Source organism: Cervus canadensis, chromosome 3 (genome assembly GCF_019320065.1).
Source record: "Cervus canadensis isolate Bull #8, Minnesota chromosome 3, ASM1932006v1, whole genome shotgun sequence".
Classification (NCBI taxonomy): domain Eukaryota; kingdom Metazoa; phylum Chordata; class Mammalia; order Artiodactyla; family Cervidae; genus Cervus; species Cervus canadensis.
In genome coordinates this window covers 59,126,436-59,143,205 of record NC_057388.1, presented here as the reverse complement: position 1 = coordinate 59,143,205, position 16,770 = coordinate 59,126,436, and the positions used below count along the sequence as shown (strand labels likewise).

Sequence of the window (16,770 nt, the reverse complement as noted above, 5' to 3'; positions counted from 1 at the left end):
GTCTTGTTCCTGATTTCAGGGGGAATGCTTTCAATTTTTCACCATTGAGGTGATGCTTGCTGTGGGTTTGTCATATATGGCTTTTATAATGTTGAGGTATGTTCCTTCTATTCCTGCTTTTTGGAGAGTTTTAATCATAAATGAGTGTTGAATTTTGTCAAAGGCTTTCTCTGCATCTATTGAGATAATCATATGGTTTTTATCTTTCAATTGTTAATGTGGTGTATTACATTGATTGATTTGTGGATATTAAAGAATCCTTGCATTCCTGGGATAAAGCCCACTTGGTCATGGTGTATGATTTTTTTAATATGTTGTTGGATTCTGTTTGCTAGAATTTTGTTAAGGATTTTTTTTTTTTTTTTCATCAGTGATATTGGCCTGTAGTTTTCTTTTTTTGTGGCATCTTTGTCTGGTTTTGGAATTAGGGTGATGGTGGCCTCATAGAATGAGTTTGGAAGCTTACCTTCATCTGCAATTTTCTGGAAGAGTTTGAGTAAGATAGGTGTTAGCTCTTCTCTAAATTTTTGGTAGAATTCAGCTGTGAAGCCATCTGGTCCTGGGCTTTTGTTTGCTGGAAGATTTCTGATTACTGTTTCGATTTCCAAGCTTGTGATGGGTCTGTTAGATCTTCTATTTCTTCCTGGTTCAGTTTTGGAAAGTTATACTTTTCTAAGAATTTGTCCATTTCATCCAAGTTGTCCATTTTATTGGCATAGAGCTGCTGGTAGTAATCTCTTATGATCCTTTGTATTTCAGTGTTGTCTGTTGTGATCTCTCCATTTTCATTTCTAATTTTGTTAATTTGGTTCTTTTCTCTTTGTTTCTTAATGAGTCTTGCTAATGGTTTGTCAATTTTGTTTATTTTTTCAAAAAAACCAGCTTTTAGCTTTGTTGATTTTTGCTATGGTCTCTTTAGTTTATTTTGCATTTATTTCTGCCCTAATTTTTAAGATTTGTTTCCTTTCTGTAACCGGGTTCTTCATTTCTTCCTTCTCAATTGCTTTAAAGTGTAAGAGTTAGGTTATTATTTGGTTTTTCTTGTTTCTTGATGTAAGCCTGTATGCTTAGAACCTTCCCCTTAGCACTGCTTTTACAGTGTCCCATAGGTTTTGGGTTGTTGTGTTTTCATCTTCATTCATTTCTATACATATTTTTGATTTTTTTTTGATTTCTTCTATGATTTGTTGGTTATTCAGAAGCGTGTTATTTAGCCTCCATGTGTTTGAATTTTTAACAATTTTTTTCCTGTAATTGAGATCTAATCTTACTGCACTGTGGTCAGAAAAGATGACTGGAATGATTTCAATTTTTTTGATTTTTCCAAGACTAGATTTATGGCCCAGGATGTGATCTATTCTGGAGAAGGTTCCGTGTGCACTTGAGAAAAAGGTGAAGTTGCTTGTTTTGGGGTGAAATGTCCTATAGATATCAATTAGGTCTAGCTGGTCCATTGTGTCATTTAAAGTTTGTGTTTCCTTGTTAATTTTCTGTTTAGTTGATCTATCCATAGTTGTAAGTGGGGTATTAAAGTCTCCCACTATTATTGTGTTACTATTAATTTCCTCTTTCATACTCGTTAGTGTTTGCCGTACATATTGCGGTGCTCCTATGTTTGGTGCATATATATTTATAATTGTTATATCTTCTTCTTGGATTGATCCTTTGATCATTTATGTAGTGTCCTTTCTTTATCTCTTTTCACATCTTTATTTGAAAGTCCTATTTTATTGATATGAGTATTGCGACTCCTGCTTCTTTTTTTGGTTCCGTTTGCATGAAATATTTTTTTCCAAGCCTTCAACTTTTAGTCTGTATGTGTCTCTTGTTTTGAGGTGGGGTCTCTGGTAGACAGCAGTATTAGGGTCTTGTTTTTGTATCCATTCAGCCAGTCTTTGTCTTTTGGTTGGAGCATTCAACCCATTTACATTTAAGGTAATTATTGATAGGTATGGTCCCGTTGCCATTTACTTTGTTGTTTTGGGTTCACGTTTATACAACCTTTCTGTGTTTCCTGTCTAGAGAAGATCCTTTGGCATTTGTTGAAGAGCTGGTTTGGTGGTGCTGAATTCTCTCAGCTTTTGCTTATCTGTAAAGCTTTTGAATTCTCCTTCATATCTGAATAAGATCCTTGCTGGAGACAGTAATCTAGGTTGTAGGTTATTCTCTTTCATTACTTTCAGTACGTCCTGCCATTCCCTTCTGGCCTGGAGGGTTTCTATTGATAGATCAGCTGTTATCCTTATGGGGATCCCTTTGTGTGTTATTTGTTGTTTCTCCCTTGCTGCTTTTAATATTTGTTCTTTGTGTTTGATCTTTGTTAATTTGATTAATATGTGTCTTGGGGTGTTTCGCCTTGGGTTTATCCTGTTTGGGACTCTCTGGGTTTCTTGGACTTGGGTGGCTATTTCCTTCCCCATTTTAGGGAAGTTTTCAGCTATTATCTCCTCGAGTATTTTCTCATGGCCTTTCTTTTTGTCTTCTTTTTCTGGGACTCCTATGATTCGAATGTTGGGGCGTTTCACATTGTCCCAGAGGTCCCTGAGGTTGTCCTCATTTCTTTTGATCCTTTTTTCTTTTTTCCTCTCTGCTTCATTTATTTCCACCATTTTATCTTCTACCTCACTTATCCTATCTTCTGCCTCCGTTATTCTACTCTTGGTTCCCTCCAAAGTGTTTTTGATCTCATTCATTGCATTATTCATTTTTAATTGACTCTTTTTTATTTCTTCTAGGTCTTTATTAAACATTTCTTGTATCTTTTCAATCTTTGTTTCCAGGCTATTTATCTGTAACTCCATTTTGTTTTCAAGATTTTGGATCATTTTTATTATCATTATTCTAAATTCTTTTTCAGGTAGATTCCCTATCTCCTCCTCTTTTGTTTGACTTGGTGGGCATTTTTCATGTTCCTTTACCTGTTGGGTATTTCTTTGCCTTTTCATCTTGTTTAGATTGCTGTGTCTGGAGTGGGCTTTCTGTATTCTGGAGGTCTGTGGTTCCTTTTTATTGTGGAGGATTAACCCAGTGGGTGGGGTTGGACGATTGGCTTGTCAAGGTTTCCTGGTTAGGGAAGCTTGCGTCAGTGTTCTGGTGCGTGGAACTTAATTTCTTCTCTTTGGAGAGCAATGGAGTGCCCAGTAATGAGTTTTGAGACGGGTCTATGTGTTAGGTGTGACCTTGGGTGGCCTGTATGTTGACGTTCAGGGCTATGTTCCTGCGTTGCTGGAGAATTTGCATGGTATGTCTTGCTCTAAAACTTATTGGCTCTTGGGTGGTGGTTGGTATCAGTGTAGGTATGGAGGCTTTTGGACGGTCACTTATTACTTAAAGTTCCATGCAGTCAGGAGTTTTCTGGTGTTCTCAGGTTTTGGGCTTAAGTCTCCTGCCTCTGGATTTCAGTTTTAGTCTTCCTGTAGTCTCAGGACTTCTCCAACTATACAGCACTGATAATAAAACTTCTAGGTTAATGGCGAAAAGATTCTCCCCTGTTAGGGACACCCAGAGAGGTTCACAGAGTTACAAGAAGAAGAGGAGAGGGAGGAGGGAGATAGAGATGAGCAGGAGGAGAAAAAGGGGGACTCAAAAGGAGAGAGACAGATCTACGCAGTTGTCTGTTCCCAGAGTGTTCTCCGTAGCCCAGACACCTACAAAGATTCACAGAATTGGATTGGGAAGAGAAGGGGAAAGGAGGAAATAGAGGTGTTCTGAGGTAGAAAACAGAGAGTCAAGATTGGGAGAGAATAATCAACACACTCCTGAATAAAAATGGGAACTGAATTTTGGTTTAAAAATAGGGCTTCTCTTCTTCTTTTTTTTTTGTAAGGTTATAGTGTATTGAAAATGAAAATTAAGGTGTAGTAGAGGAGTACTAGAGGACTTTAAAAGAAATAAGAGAAAAAGAAAAATAGAAAATAGAAGAGAAAAAGGAAAGAAAAAAAAAGAAGAAAAAAAGAAAGAAAAAAAATTTTTTTCCCTAATTAAAAAAATCGTTAAAATCTACGAAAATGAAAGTTAAGGAGTAATGGGGGAGTAATAGGGGATTTTAAAGGAAAATAAAAGAGAAAAAATAAAAAAGAAAAAATAAAAAAAATAAAAAAAATTTTTTTTTTCTTACTTAAAAAAAAAAAGTAAAAATATATATAGGAATTTCCCTGGAGCTGTTGTGGTCAGTGTGGGTTCGGCTCAGTTTCAGATAGCTCCTCATTCCAGCTTATACTTCTCGCTATCTATAGGCCCCTTCCGGTGTAGTCCGTGTTTTCTACAGGGATTTTAGTCTGTTGCACCGGTCCCTTCTGAAGCGGTTGCCTTTGTTTATTTGGCTTCTGTTTGCCGGTCTCTTCAGAGCCTCATTTCCGCCCTGGCACAGGCGGGCGGAGGTGGACTCTTATTCAGGTAGCTAGTTCCGTCGCTCTGCGGGGAGGGGCTGGTGCTGCAGGGAGGGGCTGGCGTTGTGGGGAGGGGCTGGCGCTGTGGGGACGGGCTGGCGCGGCGGGGACGGGCTGGCGCTGCCGGGAGGGGTCGACGCCGCTTTCTCCGTCTGCGCTTCTCAGGCTCCCGGCTGTTCTATATGGAGCATACCCCGCGTTGCGCGAGGTTCCAGCCCTCAGGTGTTCCACAAAAGCGCGGAGCAAAAAGCTGCGCCTGCTCTCTGTGCCTTCCCCGTCAGAGTGGTCCAGGCAGCCAGGGGCTTGGTGGGCGCACTCTCCCCAGGTGTGGCGCTCCTACTCCCTTCCGCGGACCCAGTCTCAGTTTCCGCTGGCGCCAGTCGGGTGCGCGCGCCTTCCGCCCTCCGCGTCCCCAGCCCCAGTCCCCGCCCGCGCCGGTCGAGTGCCTGCGCCCTGTGTCTCGCCGCCACCTTCCCCTCTCCCCTGCCTCCTGCCTCCGGCGGGGCTGGGCCTGTCCCCAGCCTGCGAGCTCTTCTCTGGACTTTCTCGGTCCCTTTGTTCTGCGAACGGCCGGCAGTGTGTTCGGGCTGGTTAATTTTCTCTCTCTCTTTTGCTCTCCCACAGTTCAAGTTGGCAACTCACAGAAGCTCCCTCCGATTGTCCTCAGGGCACTCAGGCCCGGACCCTACCCCAAGCAATGCCGCCTAAGAGTTCCCGGGACGGATCTCCGTCCTTAGCTCTTTTGTCTCACTTTTTATCTTTTATATTTTGTCCTACCTCCTTTTGAAGACAATGGGCTGCTTTTCTGGGTGCCTGATGACCTCAGCTAGTGATCAGAAGTTGTTTTGTGAAGTTTGCTCTGCGTTCAGTTATTCTTTTGATGAATTTGTAGGAGAGAAAGTGGTCTCCCCATCCTACTCCTCCGCCATCTTGGCTCCTCCCCCGAAACTCTAGTTTAGTACAGGAATTACTAAACACAATGTGACATGCAGAGAGGTATTGTAAAGGTCTATAAAAGTTTAATAATGACCATTTATATTAATATGTACTATTTTCTAAGCACCTCCTTTGCCCCAAGGACCATTCTGGCACTTTATATTACATTTTATCTTATTTAATCCCCACTCTAATCTATATGGTAACATTCTATTACCCACATTCTACAGTAAAGGACATTAAGGCTTAGAATATTTAAGTAATTTGCTAAAAATCACAGAGCTAGAAAGTAAGAAAGCTAGGACTCAAACCCAGGTCAGTTTGCATTATAGCCCCTGTTCTTAATTATTATAAGAGCACAAATAAGCAAGTACACTGTGAAAAAAAAAAAAAAAGTCAGTCTATTGTGAGAATAAACATTAGTTGTAAAATAGAAGCAAAATATGAGTTAAAAATTTATATATATATTTACATATGAGTATATATTTATTTGTGTATTTATATAAGCATCAACTAATTTATTGAAATATTTGTTATGTTCGTTGTTGTCATTCAGTCACTAGGTCATTTTGTCCGACTCTTTGGGACCCTGTGGACTATAGCACATGAGGCTCCTCTGTTTTCCACTCTCTCTCATAGTTTGCTCAGATTCATGTCCATTGAGTCAGTGATGCTATCTAACCATCTTATAGTCTGTTGTTATGTTGTGTGGACCTTTCCAATGTCTATTCACCTGTTCCTAATCATTGTTACTTGGTACCTTTTGACTCTCGATCACTTTCCTATGGTCTTGCTCTTGTATCTTACTTTGCCACCCTTAGCAGATTTTCTGCTAATTGTCACTGCACTTTCAGGAATACATCTTATAAGCGGGAAAGATTCTGGGGTGTTCAAAGTGGTGTGTGTATTTATGCAGCAAATGAGATAATCTGCTGGCTTCTGTGGAGCTCCTCCTCGCTTTACTCTACAGACTCCAGGTGATTCTAGCCCCTCTCCTGCAGCACCTCTGCTCTTCTTATACACACTGATATCCTCCTTGGTGACTAGACATCTCCTATAAAGGATTAGGAGATAAGGTCAGCACTGTAACCTTCAGCACAGAAGAGGGGTGTGGGGACAGCTGAGTCCCAAAGGGCACAAATCTATGCTTACTAACTGTATTGATAATGCCAACACATAATGCCTTCATGGGGCACCACGTAAAATAACACGTAATGCTCCTTGCGTGCTTTACAGAATAGCTGTTTATGTGCCCCCTTAAGAATATATACCTGCTCACCCTAGCCACGGACTTCCCCGGTGGCTCAGCTGTATAGAATCCGCCTGTAATGCAGGAGACCTGGGTTCGATCCCTGGGTCAGGAAGATCCCCTGGAGGAGGGCATGGCAACCCACTCCAGTATTCTTGCCTGGAGAATCCCATGGACTAAGGAGTGTGGTGGGCTAGAGTCCATAGGGTTGCAAAGAGTCAGACACGACTGAAATGGCAGCACAAGCACAACCCTAACCACTCTGGTAATTTTCTAGTTTTTAAAACATGTATTTAGTAAAATGAAACCTTTTCAAATGCACATATATGAATCAGATCACATTTATGTTGTCAGTAAGTATTGTTTGCCTTTTACAAGTTTGAAAAACATTGGATGCATGGAAGATAAAACAAGATCCAAGTCAGGATTCACTTTCTAGGATTGTATAAAAGTTGTGCCAAATTGAAGGCAAATTTAATCATATTATCTCCCTAAAGCCCTTCTAAGACTCCCTCAGGGATTACGGCCCCTGCCCACCTCTCTGCCTTTGTCTCCTCCCACTCTTATTCTCAAATTCCTTGCTTCTCCTCCAACAAACCAAAGATCCTCCAGTTTCTGATTGGGTCACGGCTGCTTATTGTCACTGATTGCACCCTCTCTGTTCCCCCACCCCCTCCCCTGGCACCATGTTCTCTTTCCACCTGGAAAACTTCTGCCGTTGTCTGTCTGGCATGTCTTGTCATCTTCTAAGATCTAAGTGGGATCCATTTTCTGAAGTCCTCCTAAACCCCTAACCAGCCCTCGGTGTTGAGTTGATGTTTCTCTTACTGTTCCACTGTACTTCATTCTCACTGTCTAATGTGTTCATCTTGCATTCAATTAAGAATCCATTTCTGTGTCTCCTTCACCCATTTGGTTTTTTTTTTAATTAATTAATTTTTTTATTGACAGATAATTGCTTTACAGAATTTTGTTGTTTTTTTCAAACCTCAACATGAATCAGCCATGGTTATAAATATATCCCTTCCCTTTTGAACATCCCTCCCATCTCCCTCCCCATCCCACCCCTCTTGGTTGGTACAGAGCCCCTGTTTGAGTTTCCTGAGTCATAGAGCAAATTCCCATTGGCTATCTATTTTACATATGGATTTTATATACATATGTATTTACATATATAAGTTTCCATGTTACACTTTCCATACATCTCACCCTCTCATCCCCTCTCCCCATGTCCATAAGTCTATTCTCTATGTCTGTTTCTCCACTGCTGCCCTGTAAATAAATTCTTCAGTACCATTTTTCTAGATTCCGTATATATGTGTTAGAATATGATATTTATCTTTCTCTTTTTGACTTACTTCACTCTGTATAATAGGTTCTAGGTTTATCCACCTCATTAGAACTGACTCAAATTACCCATTTGGTTTTAAGTCCAGGCTCCTGATACTAAAGCTCAGAGATGATATCTGATTCACATCTGATTCCCTGGCCTAAGAGGATGCCTGCCCCAAAGTAGATACTCAGTAAATGTTTATTGATTTAATTTGAATTGAATATCAATGGTGAAAATAATCCACTTTTCGCCTAGTAGTTCTGCATTTTCTACCTACAAAAGGTGAGGAAAATATCAGTGTTCAGTAGTCAAAGGTAGGATGTCACAGAGAAGCAGTAGGAAAGTGCGTGGTGCAGTTAGAAGAAAGACTGGAGAGGCCAGAGAGAGGAAAAGATGGGGGGGAATGCATGTCTCTAGAAGAAGGAGGGGAAAGGGAAGAAAGTGGGTGAGAGAGACAGGAAATTCTGCCGAGTTTTCATAGTAGGAGGGATCTTTGCGAGATCTGAGGGAAATAAAGTATCTGGAGCGAAAAGTGAGTTGAAAGAGGCATTCTGGAAGCAGCAGAGTGGAAAATGAACTCAAGGCCAGCCAAATGTAATCCAAATTGGGAATCAAGATGATGGATGGAGCTTCATTAAGATTAAATCATCATCCAACAGGCACAGGCTTTTATTAAGCTGCTCCTCTGTGCTTGGCCTTGTGCCAGAACTTTACATCATGGAAGACAAGGATTCTGCCCTCAGGAGCCCCAGCTTTGGTGGTTCATTCTGTTCAAGCAAGGGTGCTTGTTGTAGTGACCCCTGGAACCTTTAAAATTTACAGCCGCGTAAGGCTCCACTGTAGACACAGAGCAAAAATCTTTAGGGAAGGGACTGAGGAATATACATCTTTTAAAAGACCCTTAGGAAACTCTTGTGAGCATCTCCAGATAGGAACTACAGATGCACAGTGAGATGAAATCGCTCAGTCATGTCCGACTCCTTGCGACCCCATGGACTATAGAGTCCATGGAATTCTCCAGGCCAGAATACTAGAGTGGGTAGCCTTTCCCTTCTCCAGGGGATTTTCCCAACCCAGGGATCGAACCCAGGTCTCCCGCATTGCAGGCGGATTCTTTACCAGCTGAGTCACAAGGGAAGCCCACAGATGCACAGTAACTGGGGGATTAAAACAAGTAAGCAGGTAACTATAATGTGAGAAGTGCTGATGGATGCAGAGCAGGGAAGGGTATCCTGGAGAGATCCAGGAAGCTACTTGAAGGAGGTAATGTTTGAATTAAGACTTGGAAAATGATTGGTTTGGGGAGAGAATCCAAGCTAATGATAATCATTTTCAGAGTGTTTTGACTGGAAATTAGAGCTAATATTGTAATAACTGATGGAGAGAGAAAGAGGGAAGGGAAGAGAGAAGAAGGGAAGGTAGGAGAAGAGAATTAATGAGAAGAGAAAAGAATGTCAGGGAAAGGGTCTTGGAGGCGATTTGAACCTTTAGTGTTAAAGAGGCGGTAAAGAAGCCTAAGAGAGAGAAGGTGTCTGCAAGAAGTCAGTTGCTTTACAATGTTGTGTTAGTTTCTACCGCGTAGCAAAGTGAATTAGCTGTGTGCTGTGCTGTGCCCAGGTGTTCAGTCATGTCCGACTCCTTGCAACCCCATGGACTGAAGCCCACCAGGCTCCTCTGTCCATGGGGATTCTCCCGGCAAGAATACTGGAGTGGGTTGCCATGCCCTCCTCCAGGGGATCTTTACAACCTAGGGATTGAACCCAGGTCTCCCGCAATGCAGACAGATTCTTTACTGACTGAGCCACTAGAGAAGCCCAAGAATACTGGAGTGGGTAGCCTATCCCTTCTCCAAGGGATCTTCCTGACCCAGGAATCAAACCAGGGTCTCCTGCATTGCAATCACATTCTTTACCAGCTGAGCTACCAGGGAAGCCTGAATCAGCTATATGTATACTTATGTCCACTCTTTCTTGGATTTTCTTCCAATTTAGGTCACCACAGGACATTGAGTAGAGTTTTGAGATTAACAGCCCAGAGTTAGCATCAGCCTCCACAGGCTTAAGGGCTCAGTCCCATAAGACACCTCATTTCAGATGCTGATTGCCCATTACTGAGTCCCTAGGTTACCCTCTCTCTGCTCCACTTGGCTACAGAGTAGGGGCAGAAAGCTGTTCTCACAGCCTCCTTCCCTTTTGGGCTTAATTATTTTCTAGAAGGGCTCACAAAACTCTGGAAAATACTTATTTACTCTTGAAAGTAAACTGAAAGTGTTAGTTGCTCAGTTGTGTCCTATTCTCTGCTACTTCATGGATTATAGCTTGCCAGACTCTTCTGTTCTTGGGATTCTCCAGGCAAGAATACTGGAGTGAATTTCAAGGGGATCTTCCCAACCCAGAGACTGAACCTGGGTCTCCTGCATTGCAGCTGGGATTTTCTGATAAACTCTCTGAGCCATTTATTATAAGGGATACAAATGAACAACCAGATAAAGAGGCACAGAGAGTAAATTCCAGAAGGGTCCCCAAACACAGGAGCTTCTGTCACAATAGAGCGGGAACACCATAATCCCAGCACCTCAATGTGTCCTCCTATTCCAAAGTTTTCTGAACCCTGTCATTAGTAATTTAGGGATTTGTATGGAAATGTCCCTAGGTAGGCATGGTTGATTAAATCATTGACTGAAAGTGATAAGCTCAATATCCAGTCCCTGTCCGCATCCCTAGCAAAAAGTGCTGAAAGTTCCAAGCCTTTAATCATGCTTTGGTCTTTCTGGTGAGCAGTCCCCATTCTGAAGCTGTCTGGGGACCCCAACCACCAGCCTTATTGGCATACAAACACTCTGGAGATTTCCAGGTGTTCTAGGAGCTGTGTGCCATGAACTGAAGACAAAGATAGCTACAGATGGAGTTTGGATGGTTATTACTGTTCTTCAAGAGGGTTCTTCTAAATTCCTACACGTGTCAACATCCCTCCTCCTGAGAATGAGGGGTGGCCCCTTTGATTGTAATTGGAAGTAACTCAGATGGAAAAGTCTGCATGTCATAAACTTCCAGAATGCTGGCAGTATTTTTTTTCTGACAAATCTATTCATGAAAATTTGATAAGTCTCATAATACTGTCAAAATCATTTTAGCTCCAACTGAACAAAGAGAGTAAATTGCTATGATTTGGTTACGTCATTTTCATATTCTCTGACCAGCCAGCCAGCTATTTCCCTCTCCCCAGTCACACATCTAATTTTTCTCTGTTGGGCTCTACCCATCTCTTGCTCTAACTAGTTTCAAATTGATTAATTCAACACATGATAACTAGATTAAAGTATGTCACACATTTCCAATATCCTTGGCAGATTTTTTTCCTGTATGAGTTGTTGTTGGTGGTGTTTAGTCACTAAGTCATGTCAGACTCTTTGCGACCTCATGGACTGTAGCCCACGAGGCTCCTCTGTCCATGGGATTTCCCAGACAAGCATACTGGAATGAGTTGCCATTTCCTACTCCAGAGAATCTTCCCAACACAGGGATCAAAACTGCATCTCCTGTATGTGTAATTCTGTATATCTGAATATCAAGGTAGTTGCAACAATGATTCCTATTCATTGCAGCTCAACAACTGGAAGAACTATTTGGAGTTAACTTTTCATACCATTCTCAATACCTAGATAACCTGTAGATTTACATGTAGCTTTACTAATGTGTAGTCTTTCGTATCTGGGAATAAAGCTTTCTCATTTTCTTTTATTTTGAAGTTCACTGGCTTAGAAGGTGGATGTATCATGTTGTTTTTCCAGGTGCAGGTGATTCCCAGAGTGTCTGGGAGTGCTGGGTGCTTGTTCTTCTGTTAGGTGGCAGATGTGCACCTGTGCGGTGGGGAGACCTGTGCCATGAGTGACATGAGCCTGCGGAAATGGCATGGGGCTGAGGGTGAATTAACCTGGCTGTTTCCTCACATCTCACCTTCATCTCCTCTCTTTTGCAGCCACCCAGTGTAAGCATGGGGCCGTGTATGATACCTGTGGCCCAGGATGTGCCAAGACCTGCGACAACTGGAATGAGATTGGCCCCTGCAACAAGCCATGCGTTGCTGGGTGTCACTGCCCAGCAAATTTGGTCCTTCACAAAGGAAGGTGCATCAAGCCAGTCCTCTGTCCTCAGCGGTGACCTTTGTTCTATTCCTTCAGACTTTGAACCTAGTGTTCTTGACACTGAAGTGGAAGAGCCAATGAAAGACTGCAGTATTTGTGTGCTGACTCTGCAAACACACACACAGAGTATATATGTGTACATATATAGATATATAGATATATTCAGAAGCATTTCATCATTTATATAAACTATAGGTGGATTATTATATGTATATTTTTTGCTATAAGACATGTATTGTTTCTAAGATCCTAATCTGTAAGCCATTGAAGACATTGTATAAATAAATCAAGTGTTTTTAATTTAATAAGGCAGCATGCAGACATATTGGATGGCTTTACCATCACACACATTTGTCATTTTTAAGGAAACTTTTCTAAGAGATCAAAATTGCCTGCCTGAATTAATTTTTTCTTTGGATCAGGATTTGCTGTTGAATGGGGAGTATGTTTTTGCTGGAGAAGGGCAAATTTATTTTGGGGTATTTCTGCTTCCAGAGAAAGCAAATTATGCCTGAGAGAGATGGCTAGTGATTGGTGACAGGCTCTAATGGTGCATGTAAGCAAGGGATAGGCTGTTAGACTTTATTGGGTCATGGTCTGATATTATTTCCAAAACTGATTGGCTGGTTACCAAGAAATGTATATTCGTCACTAAAGCATAACCGAAGAAGCAAATGATTTCTTGCCCTCTTAGCATATTCCCCGAGTCTCCTAATTATATACGTGTGTATGATGGATGTGGCCACCTCTGTGTCCCACACTGAGATGATGGAGTGTCTGGATGTCTTGTTAGTTTAACTGAGCATGAGCAGATATTTGAAGAAACTGTTGCACAACATATGAGAAAATATCCATTTCTCTGAATCTCACAGCAGTTTAGGATGAACAAATCCAATTGAGTCAAAGAAAGCTATCTATATTTTGTACTATTCCATGTATAAAGTGAAAGCCTTTATTTGTAGAAGACTCCTAGTGCAACACTATTTGCAACAGGGAATCTGTCCTAATTATTAGACAGAAAGAAAGGCTTTACTGATCAGTTGATTTAACATCAATCCAAACAAAGAATGGTCTACATGCTTGCTCTCATTTTCTGATAGGTTACTACTCGTCACCATGTGATTTTCCTGACTTTTGTTTTCAGCTGAATAAGTGAGAATGTAACAAAATAAAACCCACTGATGTCTAAAAATAAAATGTTCTGTGTTGTAGTAAATAAAGGGCTTAAGTTTTACAACAATGCATTTTCTATTTCAAAATGTGTATGTTATACTTTATAAATGGCAACATCAGTTCATCCATTTTCAGTCAGTTCAGTTTAGTCGCTCAGCCGTGTCCGACTCTCTGCAACCCATGAATCGCAGCACACCAGGCCTCCCTGTCCATCACCAACTCCTGGAGTTTACTCAAACTCATGTCCATCGAGTCAGTGATGCCATCCAGCCATCTCATCCTCTGTTTTCCTCCTGCCCCCAATCCCTCCCAGCATCAGGGTCTTTTCCAGCAAGCCAGCTCTTCGCATCAGGTGGCCAAAATATTGGAGTTTCAGTTTCAGCATCAGTCCTTCCAATGAACATCCAGGACTGATCTCCTTTAGGATGGACTGACTGGATCTCCTTGCAGTCCAAGGGACTCTCAAGAGTCTTCTCCAACACCACAGTTCAAAAGCATCAATTCTTCGGCCCTCAGCTTTCTTTATAGTCCAACTCTCACATCCATACATGACCACTGGAAAAACCATAGCCTTGACTAGACGGACCTTTGCTGGCAAAGTAATGTCTCTGCTTTTTAATATGCTATATAGGTTGGTCATAACTTTCCTTCCAAGGAGTAAGTGTCTTAATTTCATGGCTGCAGTCACCATCTGCAGTGATTTTGGAGCCCCCCCAAAAATAAAGTCTGACACCGCTTCCACTTCCCCATCTATTTGCCATGAAGTGATGGGACCAGATGCCGTGATCTTAGTTTTCTGAATGTTGAGCTTTAAGCCAACATTTTCACTCTCCTCTTTCACTTTCATCAAAAGGCTTTTTAGTTCCCTTTCACTTTCTGCCATAAGGGTGGTGTCATCTGCAAATCTGAGGTTATTGATATTTCTCCCGGCAATCTTGATTGCAGCTTGTGCTTCTTCCAGCCCAGTGTTTCTCATGATGTACTCTGCATAGAAGTTAAATAAGCAGGGTGACAATATACAGCTTTGACGAACTCCTTTTCCTATTTGGAACCAGTCGGCTGTTCCATGTCCAGTTCTAACTGTTGCTTCCTGACCTGTTTCTCGAGAGGCAGGTCAGGTGGTCTGGTATTCCATTTTAGCAGCTTTATTTAGATATATTTTATATACCAGGCAATAACGTTTTTATAAAGAGTATTATTAGTAGTTGACAGCAAACCTCCAAAGTTTTGATAGTCAGCATATTGCCATTACGTGTTTAGATATTTGTGTTCCTGTTTCATATATTCATGACAGCTAAAGGATTAGTTTGGATTTTTTTACTGGGGCATCTCCAGCTGCTTGAGTAAACTGAATAAGTTACACAGTTTAACAGTGACTGGCTGAGATATTAGGGAACATGGTTGTCATCGTTGTGCTTGGGTCGTGACCATCCTCAGCATCCAGGACCCAAGGAACCAGTGTTTCAGGGCTGCACTTGGAAAAGGGGCTTTGATGTAAGAGAATTGGGCTCCAGGTGTGGTTTGTAATCTTGTCCACATTGTTCAAGATCTTGAGCCATATTTTTGCTTCTCTGAAACATAAAGAGGCTTGTTAGCATATGGGCAGATTTGAGGGCCAGGAGGCCTAGACACTCACTCCACAACTAGTGAGATAACGTTAATGGAAGTCTGAGACATGTTTTCCAAACCGTTTTACACTCATAATCTCATTTACTTCTCCCATTGTCCTCAAAGGAGGGGCAGGGCATATCAGTTGCTCTCTTCTGGTTGGCTTCTTTTTTATTCATTTATTCATTCATTTATAGTACATTTAAATTCATTTCCAGTGCACTCTGGGTTTTTCTCTATGAAAGAGGGATGCAGAAGGGAAAATTGTAGGTTATTTATTCACTGCTCATGATTCATTCAAGGACTGAGTACTTCTACCCAATAAGACTAAATAGCCTCTTTCCCAACACTTTTAATCATGGCTGTCCATGATTAAAATGATGAAGGCTCTTCTTCATGGACTGCTTCCATCCATTTGGGGGGCTCAATTATAAGGTTGGTTCACATACCTTATTGAAGGTTTAGTTTAATCTTTATACATTTTTTTTTATTCTTGAAGAAGAGGGTTATTACTGATGCCAACTAATCCAAACACATTGAGAATTATCAATTCTTCAGGTGAAAAGTGAAAGTCCCTCAGTTGTGTCTGACTCTTTGCAATCCCATGGATTATAGCCTGCCATGCTTCTTTCTCCATGGAATTCTCTAGGCAAGAATACTGGAGTGGGTAGCCATTCCTTTCTTGGGATCTTCCCAAGCCAGGGATTGAACCAAGGTCTCCCACATTGCAGGTGGATTCTTTACCATCTAAGACACGAGGGAAAAGCCACCCCTTTAAACTCACTGTTTCCTGAACACCTGAGTGCAATAAGAAGAACAAATCTGACTACATATTGGATCCATTTCATATTCTATTGCTTTTGCATTAAGTTAAGAGTGTTGCCTGTAGACTGAAATATACGGATACCCCATTCTCAAGGCTCCGACTTTTACATGTATAACTCATCTCCATTCATAGAGAGATAAAGTTGCAGAACAGAGAATAGCATTTGTCTTATTGATGGTTTATAGGAACATTGTGGCCTGACCTATTTAACAATGGCAAAAAAAAGGATTCTGACATCAAGAAGTTTGCAACAACTAGTCACACCCCCTCCCTTTGCTATATATAAAAGAAGTCTGATTCCTAACTCAGGTTAGATGGTTCTTTGGGACATTAGTCCACTATCTTCTTGGTCTGCAGGATTTCTGAATAAAGTTGCTGTTTCTTGCCCCAACAATTCATCTCTAGATTTATTGCCTGTCATGCAGTGAGCGGTACAAGCTAAGACTCAATAACATACCACTAGCCTGTGAAAGGGCACCTCCCCTCAAAATGAGAAGGACCAGTGACTGACTCTTCCCTACCTTTTGCTGAACATGAAGAAACCATTTTGACTGGAAAGCTCTTTCTTATTATGAAGTATTTCAGACACACAAGAAGGAATAGAGTATAATGTTGTAAATGTCCATGAATATATTACCCTAACTAAGAAAAGTGACCTAGTAGTTTACCAATACAGTTTTCTTGCATAGATAAAATCAAATGGTCTCATGGTTGCAATAGCTATGTGTGGAGTTTTTCCTTGCTGAGTTTCTGTTCACTTTGCTGTTCTTCGTCACTCAATTCACTTGGATCTGACAAGTTTCAAGAAAGTGAGTCTGAACACTCCTGATGTGGGAGAAAGAGATCTCTTAGGGGACAGGCACCAAGATATTTTAATTAGCTACCTCCTGCAAACATAACTCTCAAGAGCAAGCAAAAACTGTCTCCTATTCTAAATCCTGAAGTACAAATGGTTTAAGAACTCAGGGTTTTAATTTTGAGAAATGACAAAGTTCAAGTGGCCAAGAAAGAATTATCAGGGAAAAGAAACTAATGTTGGTGATTATGTTTTAAGAATTATGAATTAAGAACCCAGACATTTAGTCCTTTAAGGGGAGATTTGGGGCTTTAGAA

The 16,770-nt window shown here is 41.2% G+C and overlaps 1 protein-coding gene across 3 annotated transcripts in view; it reads left to right on the top strand.

Annotated features, from left to right (window-relative positions):
• Positions 1–13,290, top strand: part of BMPER (BMP binding endothelial regulator) — a 262,587-nt gene extending 249,297 nt beyond the window's left edge. For all 3 annotated transcript variants that reach the window (XM_043463230.1, XM_043463229.1, XM_043463228.1), the window contains one exon: positions 11,885–13,290. In XM_043463230.1, the coding sequence (XP_043319165.1) occupies positions 11,885–12,066 (182 nt within the window). In that variant the 3' untranslated portion in view covers positions 12,067–13,290. The remainder of the gene's footprint in view (positions 1–11,884) is intronic.
• Positions 13,291–16,770: the final 3,480 nt, after the last annotated feature.